At 45.8% G+C, this 21,461-nt stretch overlaps 1 protein-coding gene across 5 annotated transcripts in view; it reads left to right on the forward strand.

The window, feature by feature from the left end:
• PTCH1 (patched 1) overlaps positions 1-21,461 on the forward strand; it is a 73,607-nt gene that overhangs the window by 22,411 nt on the left and 29,735 nt on the right. For 3 of the 5 annotated variants that reach the window (XM_030919902.1, XM_030919906.1, XM_030919904.1), the window contains exons 3-12: positions 8,522-8,711; positions 12,223-12,292; positions 12,386-12,477; positions 13,828-14,026; positions 14,324-14,445; positions 15,266-15,413; positions 16,224-16,355; positions 16,713-16,868; positions 17,549-17,647; positions 18,245-18,370. In XM_030919902.1, the coding sequence (XP_030775762.1) occupies positions 8,522-8,711; positions 12,223-12,292; positions 12,386-12,477; positions 13,828-14,026; positions 14,324-14,445; positions 15,266-15,413; positions 16,224-16,355; positions 16,713-16,868; positions 17,549-17,647; positions 18,245-18,370 (1,334 nt within the window). Of the gene's footprint in view, positions 1-8,521; positions 8,712-12,222; positions 12,293-12,385; positions 12,598-13,827; positions 14,027-14,323; positions 14,446-15,265; positions 15,414-16,223; positions 16,356-16,712; positions 16,869-17,548; positions 17,648-18,244; positions 18,371-21,461 lie in introns of those variants that run through there. The other 2 variants (XM_030919903.1, XM_030919907.1) reach the window with 2 other exon arrangements.

Genomic DNA, 21,461 nt, shown 5'->3' on the forward strand with positions numbered 1-21,461 from the left:
GCCGGGCTGACCTGATTGCATCTGACAGGGCGAGCAGGTCTGCGTCAGGGAAAGCCATTCAGAGGGAGCAGCCTGGGCAAGGCTGATAACAGATGGCACTGCCAGCAGCTGGTGGGGGCGGGGAAGCTTGCTTCCGGCACATGCGCGGTGCGGACCCGGCGCCTGCGCACTACCTGCGCCCAGCCTGCCGCGTGCGGTCCCGTGCGGGTGTCCTTGTTTCGTTGTTTTGGTGGTTGTCCTCTCGCTGGGCTCACGTCATGAAGGCACATTCTCTTTGGGCTGATTGTAGCATTTTTCCCATGGCAACACGCAGAGGCACAATCTCACAAGGAGAAAAACGGCCCAGAAATTTGGGCAGCGGTTGGCTCCTCCTGAATAAAAGAGATGGGTGGGAGAGGACTAAAATTCACAACCCGTGAGTTTTCAGCCAGTTGCCCACGTTACTGGATCTTCTTTTTTTCGGTTATAAAAAAGAGGCAGTGGTAATAATTTTGCAGTTACACCCGCTTAGAGATTTGTACTTTTTCGGCCTCACAGTAACTAAATGCAACATTGAAAGGAGGACCTGAGCGACTAAAAGAAAAAGAAAATCTCTCTAGAGGCTGTGAGATAATTCATGGGATTAATCAAATGCAAATGCAACGCTTGCATATACACAGACCCTATTTTCCTAATTGGACTCTGAGTGGGTACTTTCCAGGCTGAAAGGGTCATTTGTTTTGACTGATTGACTTTTTGAGGCTTTGGGGGGAATTAATAACTTAGACAGATGACTGCCTGTTCCCAAGGCTCTGGATTGAAACCGCGCATTCATTGATTCATTCAGCACACTTGGTGTGCCATGGCCCTGCTGCGCCTCTGCGTCCCTCACATACGGAGGTGCATGGGCAGGACTTGCATTTTGTGGAAAATAACTTCAGTTGGTCCCTCAGATCATCTTTATGTGGATCACAATAAACTTTTGCTAAAAGGTTTTTGTGTGAATGCCACAGACGTTTCTTAAGCTTGTGCAGAAGGCTGCGCTGAAGAGAGGGGCACAGCAGGGAAGCGTGATGAGGGAAACATCTCTTGTCTACAATGGATTGGAATCATATTGGCCTAGAAGTATGGGCCTCTGGGTCAGCTGGCATCCCACCTGAGCTAGCTAGCCTTTCCTCACTTTGGAAAGTTAAGCCTGGCTCTATTTGGGGATGAGAGGATCCTCAGAGCTTGATCAAAAATATTGGCAGAAGTGATGCTTCTATTGCCTTTCAAAGAATTGGCTTAAGCCTTGGATTTCTGGAGAATAAGATGGCAGAATTTGCAGGTAAAGAGGCATAGGGCTGCATGTTCTCTGTGTGCTTTCATCTGCACCCTCTAAGACAGGCCCTTCTGGGGACCAGAAGGAAAACGAGGCCTGTCCACTGCGGCCCCGGGAGCCCTATTGAAAAAAACTGCATCTTCTCACTGGCTGAGAAAAATCTTTGGGGCAACATGGTTGTACTTTAAATAAAAATATGGATTATTGTCATGATTCATGCGTTCTAAAATTCTAGTTGTGAGCATAATACAGGATGAGTATCCCTTATACGAAATGTTTGGGACCAGAAGTGTTGGGGATTTTGGATTTTTTCTGGGAGGGTGATATTCACACATGTACATAATGAGATAGCTTGAGGATGGGATCCAAGTCTAAACATGAAATCTGTTTGTGTTTCAACTGCTTTGTGCATCTAGCCTGAAGGGAATTTTATACGATATTTTAAAATAACTGTGTGCCTGAAACAACGTTGGTGTACATTGAACTAACAGCAAAGATGTCACTATCTCAGCCACCCATGTGGACAATCTGGTTGTGTGGCATTCCCATCCTTCCTGACTTAGAATTTATATGCTAGCGATAAGCAATCATTTTCTTAAACTAATTCACACATACGTACTTACCAGTAAAAAAAAAAAAAAAAAAAAATGACATTCCATTAATGCAGTGAAAAAATAATGTGTTCGGGGTACCCAGGCAGCCCGATAGCATCACCAGATACCTGCATCAGCGGCTAAACGACAGCTTCTGGCCTCCACCTGCAATGCTGTGTTTTCATTGAGAGGTTGCTGTACACCATGTTGTACTTCTTTAGGCGAGAAGAAACGTCAGAAGCAGTGGAAGGATCAGGGAGTGGGTCCTGTAGGGGTGAGGAGGCATCTGCTGGATGGCTTTTCAGAATGTTTCCTCCAGCATCACAACAGACGTCTTAGACGTGTCTCTTTGATTTTAGGAACTGACATGATTTCCTGTTTGGTTGTGAATGCACAGTGCGTTCGTTTTCAGTAAGCCTATCACACATTTTCACCAGGTCTGCTATAGTTACTTTTTGTGCCGTGGTGACAATGTCGTCTTCATGGTTGTGAGCCTGTTTTGACTGTGACTGACTATGTGAGGTCAGGTGTGGAATTTCCACTTGGAATATCATATCGGCACTCAGGAAGGTTTTGGAGCCTTTGAGACTTTCAGATTAGGGATGCTCAACCTATCTAGCGTGCTCTGTGGAATTTGGTGCTCCTAGACTACCTTCTCCTGCTGTACTCAGGTTCTCAGCTGGTGCTCAGAAGCCATGAGGCTCGCAGGGCACTTGGATTCTGGGTTAAAGGGTCCGTCCTACCTCTTACTAATACGGTGGGTAACCTTGGGCAAGCCACCCAAACTCTGCAGCTGTGCCCCCTCCCCTGTGACATTAGGGCAGTGAACCAACGCTCTGTGACAAGTGCATGGGTGAACAGACACTTGCTCAGCTCTCGGGTAAGGGTCTGGGAAATTTCACACACATCGTCAGCTAAGGCTCACACAGTCCTGTGAGGTTTGTCACAGCATGTGTCATCCCTGTTGTCCTCAGCAACGTCAGGGACTTGCTGCAGATCTCTCTGCCAGTAGTGGCAGTGCTGGGGTCTTCCGGTCCCCATTCTCACCTCCTGCCTGGTACAGCTGGCCCCAGCTTGATGGAGGAGCAGCAATGATCAAAATATTTCCAAAGACATAAAGAATACAGGTTCAAAGGGCTTTGTATGTGGAAAGCAGAACCCAAGTAGAAAACGTTATTTTGTGTCTCAGGATCCTGAGATAATGATTTTTCTTGAGTCTTCTTCAGAGGGGTTATTTTATTGTTAATATAGGAGGACTTCAGGATATGATGAAGGTGCATATGATTATTTTTATAGTGTATTAGTATTGATACCGAATACTGTATATATCCGTGGTGTACATGTGATGTTTTGGTAGAAGCATATGATGTCTAATGATCAGATGAGAGTAATTGGAGTGTCCATCACCTCAAACACATTCATCATTTTTTTGTGTTGAGAACATTCTAAATCTTCTCTTCTAGTTATTTTGACATATACAATATATTGTTGTTAACTGTAATCTCCCTACGATGCTATGGAACACTAGAATGTGTTCTTAACTGTATGTTGGTACCGATTAACCCACCTCTCTTCCTTTCCCCTCATTCTTCCCAGCCTCTGATAACCCTCATTCTACTCTCTACCTCCATCAGATTAACCTTTTTTTAACCTCTCACGTATGAGTGAGAACAGAGATGCATATTTTTCCGTTGAGTCTGTTTTTAATTCATATCTCTACCAAGTAGCCCTCATATTTATTTTTCTCTTTTTTTTTTTTTCTTTTTTTTTCTGTGTGTGTCACATAGAAGGTTTGTTTTTCTGGTTTTTGTTTTGTTTTGAGGTGGGGTCTCATGCCGTTGTCCAGGCTGGAGTGCAGTGACACAGTCACAGCACACTGTACCCCCCAACTCCCGGGCTCAGGCGATCCTCCCACTTCAGCCTCTGAAGTAGCTAGAACTCATCAAGGCAGCCTCCACTACTCCACAGCTGTTTTTTTAACTTTTTTTTTTTTTTTTTTGAGACGGAGTCTCACTCTGTCGCCCAGGCTGGAGTGCAGTGGCCAGATCTCAGCTCACTGCAAGCTCCGCCTCCCAGGTTCACGCCATTCTCCTGCCTCCACCTCCCGAGTAGCTGGGACTACAGGCGCCCGCCACCTCGCCCGGCTAGTTTTTTGTATTTTTTAGTAGAGACGGGGTTTCACCGTTAACTTCTTATTTGTAGAGATAAATATGTTTATCTGTGTTGCCCAGACTGGTGTGGAATCCTGGCCTTAAGTGATCTTCCCACCTTGGCCTCCCAAAGCGCTGGGATTACAGGCATGAGCCACCATGTCCAACCATAGAAGTTTTTAATTATACTCTTTTGTTGTAGAAAAATTAATAGAAATAAAAAAGCAAAGAGGTAAATATTATCCATAGCCCAGCCAGGCACGGTGGCTCACGCCTGTAATCCCAGCACTTTGGGAGGCCAGGAGGGCAGATCACAAGGTCAGGAGATCGAGACCATCCTGGTTAACACAGTGAAACCCCGTCTGTACTAAAAATACAAAAAATTAGCCGGGCGTGGTGGTGGCGCCTGTAGTCCCAGCTACTCAGGAGGCTGAGGCAGGAGAATGGCGTGAACCCGGGAGGTGGAACTTGCAGTGAGCTGAGATCGCGCCACTGCACTCCAGCCTGGGCGACAGAGCGAGACTCCATCTCAAAAAAAAAAAAAAAAAACAAAAAAAACCCACAGTTATTCATAGCCCACCACACAGCAAAAATGGCTATTAACTTGGTTCCCTATACCTACATCTACATAACAGATACTGGATTTAATAGTTATTTTCTTCTGCACTATTTCATGAACATTAGATTATTTTTAAAATGCATTAGGACTTTGATCCTGAAAATGGAAAAGAGTCATGCCTGAAATCCCAGCACTTTGGGAGGTGAAGGCAGGAGGATTACTTGAGCCAAGGAGTTTGAGACCAGCTTGGGCAACATAGTAAGGCCCCGTATCTACCCCAAAAAATGAAAAAGTGGCTGGGCATGGTGGTGTGTGCCTGTAGTTGGCAGTTATCTGGGGGGCTGGGGGGAGGAGGATCGCTTAAGCCCAGGAGGTTGAGGCTGCAGTGAGCTGTGATTGTGCCCCTGCACTCCAGCCTGAGCGACAGAGCAAGACCTTGTCTTTAAATAAAGAGAAGAAAAAGAAAGGAGAAACCTATTTCTCCAAGATCACGACCTTCATCTCAATCATCTAAAATGGGTTCTGTGGAGCTTCCTGGGCTCAAAGCTTCACACTTAGGGATGATAAGGAAGACAGCAAAGTAATGAACAGCTTTCAGCTGTCATTCAGCAGTGATTTAGGATAGGTGTTTGCTAGGGTAGCAAATGTCAGACGAGTCTGTAAAATTGCTCTATCCTGAAGGGTTTCTGTTTCTGGCAGCTTGTTCCAGAGCGTGTTGGGTGAATACTGATGTCAGAATATATGAGTGTCATGTACTTTACGATGCAGTAATACCCAAGAAGGGGCTGAGTCTACCAGTGCACGTGGTAAATGACACAAGACTTAATGACAGTCTCAGCAAGCTCCACCACACTTGCCTCCCTTCTCTCCCTGCAATAAGCCAAACCTGGGGCCTTTGCAGTTGCTGGTTCCTCTACTCAGAATGCTGTTCCTCCAACTTTTCAAAGTCACCTAAATGTTGTTTCCCTTGAGGTCTTCCCTGCTATCCCATTTGAAGTAGCTTTTCCCCTTCCCCACCACCCAACATGGCATCACCATCTTCGTTTTCTCCATCACACTTGTGCTATGAAGGTATCTTACTGCTTTGCTTGGCTGTTGCCTGTTCCCTTCACTGGCCAGCACGCCTCTTGGAGAGAGACCACGCTGACTGGTTTTGTCCACCACATCCCCACTGCCTGTGACAAAGTGCCCACCCACAAATGCTTGCTGGATGAATGAATCACATTACGGCTGTTGGTCAGATAAAATGCATGGCAGCCAAACGTCATTAAAGTTTTTGAATCATTTTGCAAAACATTCATATTTGGTTAAACGTAAGATGAAAGATTAGATAAAATATGACCGTATAATATGTAAAAGTGAATTGAATTGAATAGTACATATGGCAGAAGTGGTTGAGAAAACTGTAGACGTCAGAGTCTCAACTCTCGTTGCTTGGCCACCCTGTAGCGATAGTCTTGGTTGAAACATCATGTTGGCAAAATATTTGTGTTCATCACTAGAGCAAAGAGATGGAGGAGCAAAAAGTTTTCCAATTCCAGAGAAAGGACAAATCTATACCTTTATTAAAATGTTTATGTCAATATACGTCTTAAAACATCTAAAAAGGGGACACGATGGAGACTCCAGGGTACATTTTATATCTTGTAGAAAATAAGTGCCATTTCCGAAGCACCCTGTGTTTCCATTGTGAGGTTGGTCTGGAAGAATATGGTAAAAAGTTCTTAGCAGCACAAACTTTGTGTTTAGTTTTGCTATTTTTGTGCACACTGCACTCGGGTCACTTCGAGGGCTGTATAGTTAACAGGCAGCTGCTCTGCTGAGGCCTGGTGGGCAGAATCCTACTGAAGCCAGGCTGTCTGTCATGGACTGCTCCTCACTGTAACAGCACCCAAACCACCATCCTAAGGGGTGGGGGGCTGTGCTTTGTCGCTGTTTTTTAATTTCGTGGGTTTAAGTCACCTGATATTCTAAGCGTCAGTAAATGTGCAGAAGGTGCTCCTTTGTAAGCAGAATGAAAAACCACACGCATGCTCATGTTTGAGAAGGCAGGTAAAAATGGGAATGACTTCTAGGTTTGTGGCATGAGATGTGGTAACACCAGGAAAAAAGAAGGGGTGAGCAAAGGCTGTGCGTTGAGCTCCTTGATGGGCAGCTCTGCAGCTGTGACCTCTGGCCTCATAACTGGCTTTTTAGTCTCATATAACTTCTGCACTTCTAGGGTATGTGGGCTGGCTCAGATTCAGTTCATTGGTTGGAAGTCTGCGTGGTGTTAAGTACTGTGCTTTGTGCTAGAGTGAGCAGGCCCTGCCTTCAGGCAGCTTTCCTGGGGCTCCCAGAAAAGGGCAGCCGAGTAGGGAAATGCTTCTCTGTGCCAGCTGTTGCCCAGTGTTTTCCCGTGGTTTTTCCTTAACTTCACATCGATTGCAAGGCCCTCGGCCATCCCCCCTGGCATTTTTCAAAGTTTTCTGCACACAGAAGTCTTATTCCTTTTTATTAACCTCCCTCCTTCCCAACCCCACACGCAGCATGTTAAACCTCACCTCACGGGGCTCCTGGCCTTGGCATCCGCGTGGACCTGCACAGAGGGTGCTGCCAGGCGGTGAATTTGTACTGGTTTTCCTAATGAGGGCATTATTTGCTTTTTAGGCTGCCCCCTTGTTTATAAAATATGCCAAGAGAACTAAACGACCCGCTGTTCCCAGTCCTTATTTACTTGTCCAAACCAAATGTTTATGTCCTTGAATACTAAACTTGAAGAAAAAGGATTCCTCCTCGTGGGAAAGCTATGATCACTGAGTTTTTTCTAGACTGTCGCTGCAGGCCTGCTTTTCAGTCAACATGCAACTTATCAGTGACTTTAGGAACAATTCAGACCCGCTTCCTTTGCCCTAGAGAATGGGCTGAGGGAGCTCTAGGTTCCTGGGTCTGTAACTGTTAGTATCTCCCTGAGACACCTCCCGGCCCAGGCGCAGCATTCGGAGCTTGGCTTGGCCCAGAACCGTTCACTGAACATAACATTGGGCCTAAGGATGTAAAAAGGAGAGGAAGAGAAAAGGCAGTTGGCAGTCACAGGGATGATGGTTTTCTTTGGTCACCTGTGCCTGCGCTGGCTTTGGGCATGCCCCGTGCTGGCCAGCTTGCTGGAAAGCCAGGTTGGTGTGGGGCAGGACTTCTCAGCCTGGGCAGCAGGTTCAGGATCACCTGGGACACTTCCGGAACACAGGCTGCTTGCCCCCAGCTGACTCAGAACCTGGCATCTGTGTTTTCTGGATGCTGACCAGGTGAGTCTGATGGAACCAGGTTCCAGGGACTGCCCATGATGGCTGTGGCTAATACATTTTGTTCCTCTCAAGTGGAATTTCCCCATGGACATCTGACTTGAATCACTTTATCTTCTCCTGGCAAGTTTTGTGATGAACACACACTTGTCACCTGTCCTTGTTTCTTTTTCCACGAGGAGAAACATTTCCTTGTTACCTTTGCCAGATTACCTAGGAGAAGAGTGTAAATTGAAGCCATTTATCTTGAAATGCGCTGCAGGGGCACGTTGTTTATACAAGTGAAAGAAATTGTAACAGGGTTATTTGGTCTGGTCTGCAAGGAAAAGGTGTCTCAAGTTTTCCTTTCTGCTCCCCCCTTCGGCTCCCCCTTTCTGCACATAGTTTATTAGTTAGAATTAGGTTTGTGTCTGTGACAGGTGGGATAGCCATTAGTGGGCTTAGTGAGTATTTTTTATGTTTACTATTAAAGTTAACAATGCCATTAATAATAAAGTGAATGTTACTGCTCACACATCAGCCAGTCTCATGACCAGAGTTCATCTATTGTGTATCCTATGGCAGGTAGTCAGATAACAGATAAAACATGAGTTTGCAGTGATTTTGCTGTTCTAATTAAACGTGTACATGTTTGTCAGTTGGAGGACGAGTAAGTCGTGAATTAAATTATACTCGCCAGAAGATTGGAGAAGAGGCTATGTTTAATCCTCAACTCATGATACAGACCCCTAAGGAAGAAGGTGCTAACGTCCTGACCACAGAAGCACTCCTGCAGCACCTGGACTCCGCGCTCCAGGCCAGCCGTGTCCACGTATACATGTACAACAGGTAAGGCCTACCGCGCCCATCTACTGACGAGCAGCAGGTAAGGCGGTGGGAGAAGGCTGCTGGTTTAGGTCCTGTTATTTTAGTAAATGGAGTTGCCCTGGAAATGCACCTGGATTATTAGTTCAAATAGCTTTGCAATGAAAGGATATTTTTCGTCTTGATTTGTTTCTCAAGTTTGGTAACAAAGCAAGTGCATTACTTTATAATGTATTGCCAGTAAGTATCTTGGCACTGTCCCCAAATGAGGATGACCCTGAGCCAGGTGGGGTGTATACACCAAGACTGTAAGATGTTTCATTGCTTAAGAGATTTTCGGAGCAGTGATATTTTGAATTGCCCTTAGTGAACTTACAAACAACGCGAAAAAGAAGAGCTGTTTCTTGTGACTTTGTACTCGTGGTTATTTTGTGTCACACAGCATGTTGGGGGCTGAGCCACCATGAGAATTGTTGCTGACACCTTTTTGTATTTTTTTTGAGACAGAGCCTCACTCTGTTGCCCAGGCTGGAGTGCAGCAGTGCAGTCTCGGCTCACTGCAACCTCTGCTTCCTGGGTTCAAGAAATCCTCATGCCTCAGCTTCCCAAGTAGCTGGGACTAGAGGCACCCCACCACCACGCCTGGCTAATTTTTGTATTTTCAGTAGAGACAGGGTTTCACCATGTTGGCCAGGCTGGTCTCGAACTCCTGACCTCAAGTGATCCACCCACCTCAGCCTCCCAAAGTGCTGGGACTACAAGTGTGAGCCACCATGCCTGGCCCGCTGACACCTTTTGAAAAAGTCATCTTTTAGCATCATATTGCTGATTTCACAATGCTGTGAGTAGAGTAAAGCATTAGGAAGAGTTCAAAACTCGGTCCTTTTTCTCATGTATCTAGACTGTCGGTTTGTACAGGGCAGGGGCCACCTCTCACCTGTTTTCACCCCAGCATTGAGAACAGAGTGGGCATTCAATTTGTTGATTGCTATTGAGGTTGGCATCACTAAACCCCATTTCCAGGGGACCTCTGAGTTGACGTCACCCAACCCCATTGCCTCCCCTAGGCTTTCAGCACCTCTTCACTGAGGCCTTCACTAGTACCCTTTATTTTTCCCAGAAGAGGTGAGGAAGGAGCGGTGTAGGCATATTCGGCAGGCAGGGAGAACCAAAGAAGAGAATAAAATTAAGATTTTTACTTGTCCCTGCTCTAACGTCTGCTTACATTCCAGCTTGACAGGATCCTAGGGACAAGCACAGCCAGGGGCAAGTCACATATCCATATCTTTGGCACATTCTTGTTTGCTTATCTGTGACCTGGGCTTAATGGTCATGTGTGTTGGTGTCCTCCATGGTCCCCAGAGCAAGATCAGATATATGAATGCAAGGGCCTTAGAAAATGTAAAATCATGTTTCTGCCAGGCAGACTTGCCCTGCTGGTCTGTAACAAGCATTGTAGGGAAGCAATACCCAGTGTAGTTTTGCAGAATGTGAAGTGGCATCCCTGCGGGGAGCCAGGAAATGGGTGTCCTAGGGCCACTGCAAGCATGGCCAGTGTATTCTTAGTGTGTGTCACCGACACGCTTCAGGAGGAGATGTGAGGGTCTGTGCAATTAAATTACACTCTTAAGCTGAGATGGGTCGAGAGTCATTTTGTGCATTGGAATGAACTTTAAGAACGTGGAGTTCAACCCATCCCATGTTCTAGGTGAGAAAACTGAGAATTAGACTAATTAGAGCATTTGTCCAAGTTCATGCAGTTATGAAATGAGAGAGCGAGGTTTCAAAGCCTTTTTCTGGCTTCAAGCCCGTTAGTTTTTCTAATGCACAATGATGCTTTTCTCAAGCAAGTGTAAATGAGAGTTGATCAAGTAATATAAACTGAGAACCAACTCATGCTGGACATTCTATGTTGATGCTATGTAGAATTACAATATAAATATGTCCATGGATGGGTGGATGGGTGGAGGATGGAGGAGAGATGGGTAACTTAGGCACAGCTCTCAAAGAGAGGAAAGACATGAGTATAGGCAGACATGGACAGAGCAAACGTGGGCGGTCCCCATGACAGCTGCGCAGGAGATCTGGCCAGCCAGGGCTCTAGAGTTCAGGAGAAAGGGGTCATTTTCAAGAAGCTTAACGGCGGGGGTGGGGGGGGGGTGACATTTCAACAGGGCGCTGAGAGACAGATAGGAAGGCACAGGGAAGAGGACACAGTAAGCTCCTGGGGTGAAGACAGTCCTGCCTTAGGAGGCCAATAACAGAGAGTTGGGAGGGCGGTTTTTACTTTTTTTTTTTTTTTTCTTCCCTTGGACTTTTCCATCCCCACCACTTTCAAATTTTCTTTTTTCTTCTTCTTTTTTTTTTTTTTTTTTTTTTCAGTTAGACTTGTCTCCCTGACACACTTGGAAAGATATGGGCATATATAATGCTTTTCTAGAGACAATGAAACTCCAGATTAATTTTTTTTGTTTGTTTGTTTGTTTTTGAGAGATGGGATCTTGCTCATCTAGGCTGGAGTGCAGTGGAGCAATCATAGCTTACTGCAGCCTCGAACTCCTGGGCTCAAGTGATCCTCCCACCTCTGCCTCCCGAGTAGCTGGGACTATATACATGTGGCACCATGCCTGGCAATTTGTTTTTCATTTTTTTGTAGAGACAGGGTCACTCTCTGTCGCCCAGGCTGGAGTGCGGTGGCACGATCACAGCTCACTGCCTCAGCCTTCCAGGCTCAAGTAATTTCCTGTCTGGAGCTGGGACGACAGGCATGCACCACTGCGCCCAGCTAATTTTTTAAGTTTATTCATTCACTCACTCATTCATTTATAGTAGAGATAGGGTCTCACTTTGTTGCCTAGGCTGGTTTCAAACTCCTGGCTTCATGCTGTCCTCCCACCTGCACCTCCCAAAGTGCTGAGATTACAGGCGTGAGCTGCAGCACCCAGCCCCAAATTAATTCTTGATCTGTATATTTATTCACATTTCTGTACGATAGGAATAGAAGAGACGGTGAAGTTAGAATTTGACCCACCTGGCACATGTTGTTGTTTATAATATTAATGGTTAAGAGCAGAAGAGTTCATTTTGCACACTACCTATTCAGGACAGGATCTGCCAGTAAAACACCTCCGCACCTGAATGTGTGTCAATACTTTGCAGACCTCATTTAATCCCCACCTATTTTGAATTTGTGATAATTCAGCTGGGCTGCCCTGAAGTTGTTTAATGTATGTAGAAAAGCAGATTAATGGTGTAAACAAGATTATTGGGAGAACACTTAAGAAAACAAGACTTTTCAAGTACTTTGGTAGCATTCATTTACATAAACACCCTACATGTTAATTACGATTGAGTATTATCTATTCATTAAAGCAAGCTTGCTGGGTCTCTACTTGGCAAAAGCTCTGCTCGTTTTGACAGATGCTTAAAAGTGATCGAAATTGCAGTTCTTTTTATATGTTCTGTCATTCTGAATTTGCACTAATTTTCTTACCTTCCAGTGAGAAATTTTTGTCTCTGCTTTTCATTTTATTAGGCAGTGGAAATTGGAACATTTGTGTTACAAATCAGGAGAGCTTATCACAGAAACAGGTTACATGGATCAGGTATATTTTCTTCTTGTTGGCAAAAATTTCTCAGGAACACCCCAGTAGTATGCCTTAACCTAACGCATGGCCTCTTCTTTTTAACTTCGACAGATAATAGAGTATCTTTACCCTTGTTTGATTATTACACCTTTGGACTGCTTCTGGGAAGGGGCGAAATTACAGTCTGGGACAGCGTACCTCCTGTAAGTGTGTGATCGCGCTTTCTGATGTCTGTGACTTCTCTAGGACTCAGTGTTTCTGATGTTGCTTATCATTGCTTGTTCCATTTCGGTTTTGAACAAGAAATAAAAACATTGAAATTCCATGTGCATTTTTTGAGTGAATAGTCAGGGGAGAGGGGATTTCAGCAGAATGTTTTTTCTCTTTTCAAAAAACAGTTCTGTAGGCGTCATTAAATTTCATTCACTTTTACCAACCTATTTATATGCAAATAAAATGCAAATTATTGCAGAGTACGTGTGATTTTTTAACTCTTTAAAATGTTCGTAGTTTCGAAGACTAGGCATTTAGACACTTATTTTTTAAGGAGAGATTTTATTAGTGGGTACACATCAGAACGAAATATTTTAAGTTTGAGATCTTCCTGTGAAGTAAAATGCTAACCTTTCTTTAGATCACACTAATGGCATTTAAGGGGAAAATCCAGTATCTGTGAAGCCCACGGTAGGGAACACGTCACCGTTTAGTAGTTGGATATTATATATACTGCATCATTTAGAGAATAATTGTTAATCAGCATGGACATTTTCAGTTAATTATGCAAGAGTGAGAGCTTGGGTTATTGTCTCTGTCCTGGCTTGCACATATCTGCAAAAGCAATTTGCAGTGGCCATCCCCTGACCTTCAGTGTACAGTTTTAGATGGGAAATAAGGGGTTTTGTGTTTTCTGGTTGGGAGATTCCGAATAATGACTTCAGCCTGGTTAAGCAGCTACAGTGTGGTTTGAACCACATAACAGGCAGCCAAAAGCCTTTCTGGTCTGTCAACAGCACAAATTCAAAAGTGAGTGTGGGGGGAAGTGGCTGTGATGGTGGTGATGGCAGAGGCCGCAGGGGGCTTGCCCATTCCATTGCCAGGCTGTCAGAGAGCACTCATAAGTATGGAATTGTTAAAGGTAGCAGAGATCAAATATTTTGATTGATGACATTTACAAAGCATTTATTAGGCTGCCAAGTGCTAATTTGACATTGTGACGCCCTCTTTTTAAAAAAAAAAAAAATTTAATTTTGGATCTATCTTTTGGTTAATTTTGTCTGTAGATACTAAATATACAATATCAGCAATTAAAGATTGTTCATTGCCCTCATTATGAGTCCTCTCTCTGCTTAGCATCTTCAGTCATGAATTATTTTCCTGACCTAAGTTTGCATGCAGATATGCTGGAAAGGAGCATTTGTTTTGATGCCAGAGTCCCAGAATTGCAGCATTGCCAGGAGCCTCCTACAAGGCGGATGCAGTGGGCGCAGCCGTGTTACTTTACGATGGGTTTAGAAGGCTCTTTTCATGGTCTGGTCTGCTGATTTCTTTCGCAGAGGTAAACCTCCTTTGCGGTGGACAAACTTCGACCCTTTGGAATTCCTAGAAGAGTTAAAGAAAATAAACTATCAAGTGGACAGCTGGGAGGAAATGCTGAATAAGGCTGAGGTTGGTCATGGTTACATGGACCGCCCCTGCCTCAATCCGGCCGATCCAGACTGCCCCGCCACAGCCCCCAACAAAAATTCAACCAAAGTGAGTGTCAGCAGTGAGCGCTCTCAGAAGGGGTGGAGAGCAAAACACTTTTTTGTGTCCATTCATCGTTCAGTTTATTATTTTCATTTTTAACATTTCATTCTCCGCGATCGTCTTTGTCTACGGAACTAAGTTTGTTTATAGAGCTAAATTTTGCTGTAAGATTTGCCATACGCCTCTCATTAGCCTAGCTATTAATGTTCTCTCTGAAACACACAAGCCCTTACACTGGATTTTAACAAGGCATGTGACCTGCCTACTAATTCCCGTAATTATGTGGCTGTCTTTTTATTTTAGCCTCTTGATATGGCCCTTGTTTTGAATGGTGGATGTCATGGCTTATCCAGAAAGTATATGCACTGGCAGGAGGAGTTGATTGTGGGTGGCACAGTCAAGAACAGCACTGGAAAACTCGTCAGGTAAGCCAGCTCCAAAGACAATCTATGCCCTCTAGTCTTCTTCCTTTCCTCAAAAGCCACTTCCCTCCTGACATCAGCAAGTGTATTTGTGTTAATACTTAAACCGTTATCCTTGCTAGCTGGGTGGCATCATAGAATATTAAGAAATACTAGCAGACTGCAACAGCTTGAAAAAGCACCTTGTGGGGAATTTTTCAAGAATGGATTTGTAGTTTTCATCAAGACTGTAGTTCCTGACCGTAGGGTTTCAGGAGATCGGCCCATTATGTAGAGAAGGGGGGCAGGTGTAAAGTAGGCCGGGAGACACTGGTCAGAGAGAGTTCATGGTGCAAGCTGCACAGTGTCAGATTGTTAAAGGAAAAGACGAAGAGCCAGCGGCTCAATAAGAATTATCCTTTGTGCACTTGTGGACTCTGGTCAGTCAGGTGTCTGGCGTTTCGTGTAAGATTTCTCCCCTGGGAACACCGTCGTCTGGGATTTCTGCACAGCGAGTATGCTTCGCTGAGCCCGGTGTATCTGCTCAAGCTATCTGCTCCTCTCCCCTTCCTGTTTCATGGAATGGAAACTGTGAAAGGAAATTGCCTATTAATTTAATTTTGGGGTCTATCTGTAAAAGGTTTGTAAGGTTACACCTTTAATATGGTACATCAATCTATTAAATAAAATAACCATCCTGGTTCCATTTTAATGGAAACATGTGCTCACGGAGAAGGAAGAGAATTGCAGCCAGTGAGCTGGGGGAGCTGGCTGGGGGTTTGAGGCAGTGGAAACGGCTTCCTGGGCGTACTGATGATGTGCCTTCCCTTGGACTGTGCCACAGCGCCCATGCCCTGCAGACCATGTTCCAGTTAATGACTCCCAAGCAAATGTACGAGCACTTCAAGGGGTACGAGTATGTCTCACACATCAACTGGAATGAGGACAAGGCGGCAGCCATCCTGGAGGCCTGGCAGAGGACATATGTGGAGGTAAACCCACCTTTGAATCGGCCTGCAGACTCGCTGGTTACGCAATTCTTCGTTTTCACCGTTATTTAAAACATTTCTTTCCATTTCGCTTTATTTTCAAAATGTTGCAATTCTGGGAACTTGATGGCATGAAAACTTTTTTCCTCTTCTTTGATGTTGAAAATCCTAGGATAATATCTAAGAGACTAATTCTAATTGGGGTGCCCTCAGACATGTTTAGTAACGGTTGTGAACTACAGAACTAAAGCACCTAACAGTGTTTAAAAAAACACTTGGTTAGCAAAGGTGTCTGGAAAACATTAGCAAGGCATAGAATCTGTTCACAGCTGCAGGCCCCTTGGCCAGGTCATGTGACAGGAGCTGGCCTTTGTTTCCCAAGCAGTGACCTCTGCCAGGCTGCATGTGACCTTTTAAAAGTGGCCAGCAAGTGAACAGGGGGAGGAGGGCCGTACGAATGGGTTGTTTTGGATTAGGGGGGAGCTGATGGGACCGCAAGTCAATTGTGAAGTTACAGAGAAGAGACGAGCAGTCTCAGCCCTGGGGTAAGTACAGCACTCGGAGTGAACTCCAGCAACACCGGCCCTCAGCAGCACCCACTGCCACTGATTAGCCACGGCCCTTGTCCTAAAACAGGGTTCTTTAATGTTAGCCCAAGTTCAGCTTCCCTCCCTGCCCTGGAATCACGTAGAGCTTTTTAAAAAATGCATCAGAAGAAAAGAAGGGCTGGGCTGTGTCACCTGAGGTCTGTGCTGTCGAGGCTTGTGAAGTGTTCATTGCGTTTGGGCATTTCACCTTCTGTTGTGACTGCAGGTGGTTCATCAGAGTGTCACACAGAACTCCACTCAGAAGGTGCTTTCCTTCACCACCACGACCCTGGACGACATCCTGAAGTCCTTCTCTGACGTCAGTGTCATCCGCGTGGCCAGCGGCTACTTACTCATGGTAATGCTCCACGCCATGCTCCTGGGGGCTGGAGTTCGGTTTGGTGGTTTTAGTCTTTACTTTTCCATGACCGCTCCTGCTTCTTAACTGCTCTTAACATCCACGCGCATCCAGGACAGAGACAGCGTGGCTTCACCGTGGTTTAAAAGTGGTCGTGTAAAGCATTTTTCCCATTTGCTGTTGGCCTACCTTTGACTGCTGTCATTTTATGTGACGTCCTTGATGTAAAGTTTTGTTGTTGTTGGATTTCATAAGTTCTGCCTTTTGATTTGGGGTGATGGGTGGGGGGAAACATTAGAATCACGCCACATTCTAATGTTCGGCTTTTGTTCTGTGCCCCCATTGTTCTGCTTGCAGCTCGCCTATGCCTGTCTAACCATGCTGCGCTGGGACTGCTCCAAGTCCCAGGGTGCCGTGGGGCTGGCTGGCGTCCTGCTGGTTGCACTGTCAGTGGCTGCAGGACTGGGCCTGTGCTCATTGATCGGAATTTCCTTTAACGCTGCAACAACTCAGGTACTAAAAGAGCCATTCATCCGCTGTCCGTTGACAAACGCCCCCGGACCCCCAGGCTCGGCCCAGCCAGCCTTCTGTGTGTCCTTCTCACCAGAAGGGTCTTGCAGCCTTTTCCACTAGGATGCTACTGGCCTCAGGGAGATGCTGTCTCTTGATGCCGTCCGCCCTGATGGCAGTGGTAGGAAGTCTGTTGGGCTTACTGGTTAGTAGAGACACTTCGCAGATAGGAATGTATGTCATTGACCAGGGTTGTGGCTCTCCATCTCTGGTGGGCATTGGCATGGCTTGCAGGGCTTGTGAAAGCTCAGATTGCCAGGCCCCACCCCCAGGGTTTCTCAGTAAATCTGGGGCTGGGGCTGAGAATGTGTACTTCAGGGCAGTTCCCAGTGATGCTGGTCCATGGACCACACTCTGCGAATCATTGCTTAAATGAGTGAGATTCCTTCTCATTTACTAGCCTAAAAAAATGACAGTACACAGACCCTCGAAGTAGAAACGTGCAAGCTCTCCTGTGAGCTGAAACTGCTAGGCTTTGGGATGTCGGGTGAATTCTTCACCATGAGGTCACGAAGCTCTGCTTTGGGAGCTGTCAGGCGCTGGTGGCAGTGCCCTAACTAGCTTTAGAATCATCTGAATTGGATCTCACGTGTCTAATGCCAGCATCCTCTGTTTTGCGGTAGGTTTTGCCATTTCTTGCTCTTGGTGTTGGTGTGGATGATGTTTTCCTTCTGGCCCACGCCTTCAGTGAGACCGGACAGAATAAAAGAATCCCTTTTGAGGTAATGTAAAAGCAAAAGACGAGAGCTCTGGGGACTTAGCAGCTTCCTCTGTTCCTGAGTATTTGTTCTTTAATTTTCCTCAGTCTGGCCCAGTAAAGATTTCAGTCCCATGTCAGATGACGTGCCACTGGCTGCCAGGCAATGAAATCAGCTGGAAGACCCTCCGGACATGTATTTGCTATGAGATGTCCCAAGAGCTGCATTTGGGGTGCCTTTGGGAATACGGGTGTTTATTTTAGTGTGACACTTTACCCCTAGTTGCCATACCTTTCCAGAGCCTGCTTTTGCTTCTCTGGAGATGTCTGTCACTTAGCCATCACCTCGCTCCACTCCCTTTTAAAATTATACTTAAGCGTTAAGTCATTATCTTGCAGCTTTCTGCTCTAGATGGGAATAACCATGAGGAACTCATGACTCTGTAGATAGTACTAAATAATGCTGGTGTTAGGGAGAAAGGCAGGTGGCTCTTTCTCTTTCCCTAATGCCAGCATGATAAGCTACAGTTGTGTTACTCTGCCACGTATCTGCTCACACAGTCTGTGCTCCAAGGGGACCCTGTCCAGTGCAGCTCTCAGCGCTGTGGTTTCTTATTCCCAGGACAGGACCGGGGAGTGCCTGAAGCGCACAGGAGCCAGCGTGGCCCTCACGTCCATCAGCAACGTCACAGCCTTCTTCATGGCCGCGTTAATCCCGATTCCTGCTCTGCGGGCGTTCTCCCTCCAGGTGAGCTTCTGGTGATGAAGGCTACGGTGATCCTGAGCGGGGCACTGACTTCCAGCATCCCGTATCTGCGGTCTCTGCTAAGGCACTTCAGTTACTTATGAAGTGAAATAGAAATGCCTGTGTTTGAGGCTCTGTTTAACTGGGTGGATGCTGCTTTAAGCTTATAACCCTGACACTCCCTCCAAAAAACTCAGCACCTCTGGAGTTTTTCCTTCCTTTCTATCCCTGTGAAGCCCAGATGCCTGTTGCCTTGTGGAGTGGTCCTGTCCTTTGTGCGTGGCTTTCGGGGCTACTCTGCGTTGCCCTCTGGGGTCACCAGTGCTGCAGCCAGCTTCTGGGCCATGCCCTGCTTTCAAACACCACTCCCAGTACCTGTGCTTACCCCCTCTCGCGCTGCCCACCTCATCCCAAACAGGCCACCTTTTCTTTTGCTTTTGCCAAAGCAGCCCCAACCCAAGACAGTATTAAGCGGAGGTCACATGTCAGACGGCACTGCAGGACCATGGACTGGCCAGGCTGCCGTGGGGAATTTCCTGCAGGGTGCTCCATGGCGGGCCCTCACTTTCCACCTCCCTTTCCTAAGTTGGCCTCCACAGTCTCTCCTGTCCCCTCTTCTCTTTCCTTTTGGTCCCCTGCTCCCCTCTCAGGCTGCCCAAGCAGATTCACAGTCCCTCTCACTTCCCATGCAGAGCTTCCAGACCAGGCCATCACCTCCAGAGGCCGTCAGCATATTTTCTAATCAGAGACTCGGCTTCTGTGAATTGTAAGCACGGACAGTTCCCTGGGATGGGGATAGAGCTGTAGTCCTTCTGTGCCTGGAGTAAATTACTGACATTGCCCTTGAGCTGCTTGAAACGCATAGGAATCCTAAAATTAGTTACTGTGGCTGATAAAGCAGAGACTTCACCAGTTTGTGCCATGGTCTTCTGGAGCCCAAAGTGGCCTGGAGTTTTGATATCTCAAGATGTTATTGGGGTTTTGTGAATTAATTTCAAATTTTAAAACCTCAATCATTTCCCCTTTCTTCTCTGTGAAGATATGATATATAATTCTCAAGCTGGCCAGGTTTTTAAAGGAAACGACATCTGTGTCACTTTTTAGCCTGCTGTTATGATGCCCAGCGCACTCACACAGCTTTACGCGACTCACCAAGAGCTCTTGCAGATGCAAGCAGGAAGAGAAATTGACCAGTCATGCATCTGGTTTCTGTTTATATTTTGTCAATATGTTTAGTTCTTTCCTACTCTTTTACGTTTGTCTTATACGATGAACCAATCAATCATGTATTTCAATGTCATTTCGCTGGATACCAAGAGGCCTGGGCAACTCCTGATCCTACTGGGTTTGGGAATCAAGGCATCCTTAGTATTTTGTATGAGGCAGTTGGATAAAAGATTCTATGCCAATGGCCATAACCACCAGCCCCAAAAGAAACACAAAAAGGAAAGGAAACAGGGTTTATTTGTATTATAAATCTATATAGAAGTAAAAATAGTGAATCAATGAATAATGTTCAGATCTGACGCTCAAACCAAAGCACAGGACAAGGAAACTCTCTGATTGCTCAGTGGCATGAAAGGTGAGCCAGACTCGCAGCGCAGCTGAAGTTGTAGAATGCCTTTGTGCTCAGGCGTGCGTCTGCTCAGCACCCTGTGGTACCCCAGTCTCATTTCATGTGCAGCAGGTGCTGGTATTGAGAAACCGTTCCTAGAGTCTTTCAGTCGTGGGACCCTGTCTCCCCATTCTCTCTCCTCTCCCCTGCTTTTCCGCTTGCCTTTTTGCTCACTGTCTGTATCTGCTCACACTCCTTTTCTTCTTTTCTCTCTCATTCTCTCCTCTGCTCTCTCAGTACATACTGATGGCTCATCGAGGCCGACTGTCCTTTAACGACACCCTATGGTGTGGTGGTCTGAAACGCTACATGAGGTTTCCTTAGGAGGAGTAGCCTTGTAGAAAATCCAGTGCGTTAAGTTCTCCCAAGGTAAGCACCTTACAGAGACGAAAATAAGTACTGTTGGTTTTTGTGTTTGTTTCAAACCACCGCAGCATCACTGTAGAAAATTGCAACTATAGTTTCCAAGAGTCCTCATCTTATTAAAGAATGCCTCCCCGTGACACTGGTTTATTCTCTGTCAAAAAAAAAAAAAAAAGATTGCTGGGCACTGTGGCTCATACCTGTAATCCCAGCACTTTGGGAGGCCGAGGCAGGCGGCACACCTGAGGTCGGAGTTCAAGACCTCCCTGACCAACATGGAGAAACCCCGTCTCTACTGAAAATAAAAAATTAGCTGGGCGTGGTGGTGCATGTCTGTAATCCCAGCTACTTGGGAGGCTGAGGCAGGAGAATTGCTTGAACCCAGGAGGCGGAGGTTGCAGTGAGCCAAGAGTGTGCCGTTGCACTCCAGCCTGGGTGACAGAGCAAGACTCTGTCTCCAAAAAAAGAAAGAAAATGCAAGGAAGAGAGCGAGCTTGCAGTGGTATTTGCAGTGGCCATCAGAAGATTTTCCCTGGTTCTGTTTTAAATGTATTGACCCTCAAATTTAGCCATTATGTGGCTTCTCTTTCTGTTGGTGAACAGTATCAGGTTTGACTCTGGGTGTTCAGTTGTGTTTATATTTGCAAGATGCTACAAATTAAACTTCAAAAGCGAGTGACTCAAGGTGGTTCTGTCCAATAGTAAACTTGCAATTACCTTCAGAATTTTCCACATAAAACTCCAATTTTGTAGACTGACCAAATAATTAGATATTTTTTTCCACAAAGAAACTGTCTTAAACCTCATCAGCCTTTATCTATCTGCCTAAATGCCACCCCTACAGCAGGAATCACTGGTACCAGCTGTAATTCTTTGTAATTCACTAGGGCTTGCTGGTAGCCCAGCAGTGTTTATTCTTCATTGAAAACTCTCAGAACAGAACCCCTTGTTGTTCTATCTGGTCTAGGAGGGTTCGACTGGAACCTCCTCTGCACGTGTCCCAGCCTTAGCTGCTTTGAGGGGATGGGGCATTTCCTATGAGCACAATAACTAGAATTGATTCACAGTTACAATATCACCCCCATCATCTTCTCTGGTTTACTTACACTCTCTTGC

This window comes from Rhinopithecus roxellana, chromosome 16 (assembly GCF_007565055.1).
Source record: "Rhinopithecus roxellana isolate Shanxi Qingling chromosome 16, ASM756505v1, whole genome shotgun sequence".
Classification (NCBI taxonomy): domain Eukaryota; kingdom Metazoa; phylum Chordata; class Mammalia; order Primates; family Cercopithecidae; genus Rhinopithecus; species Rhinopithecus roxellana.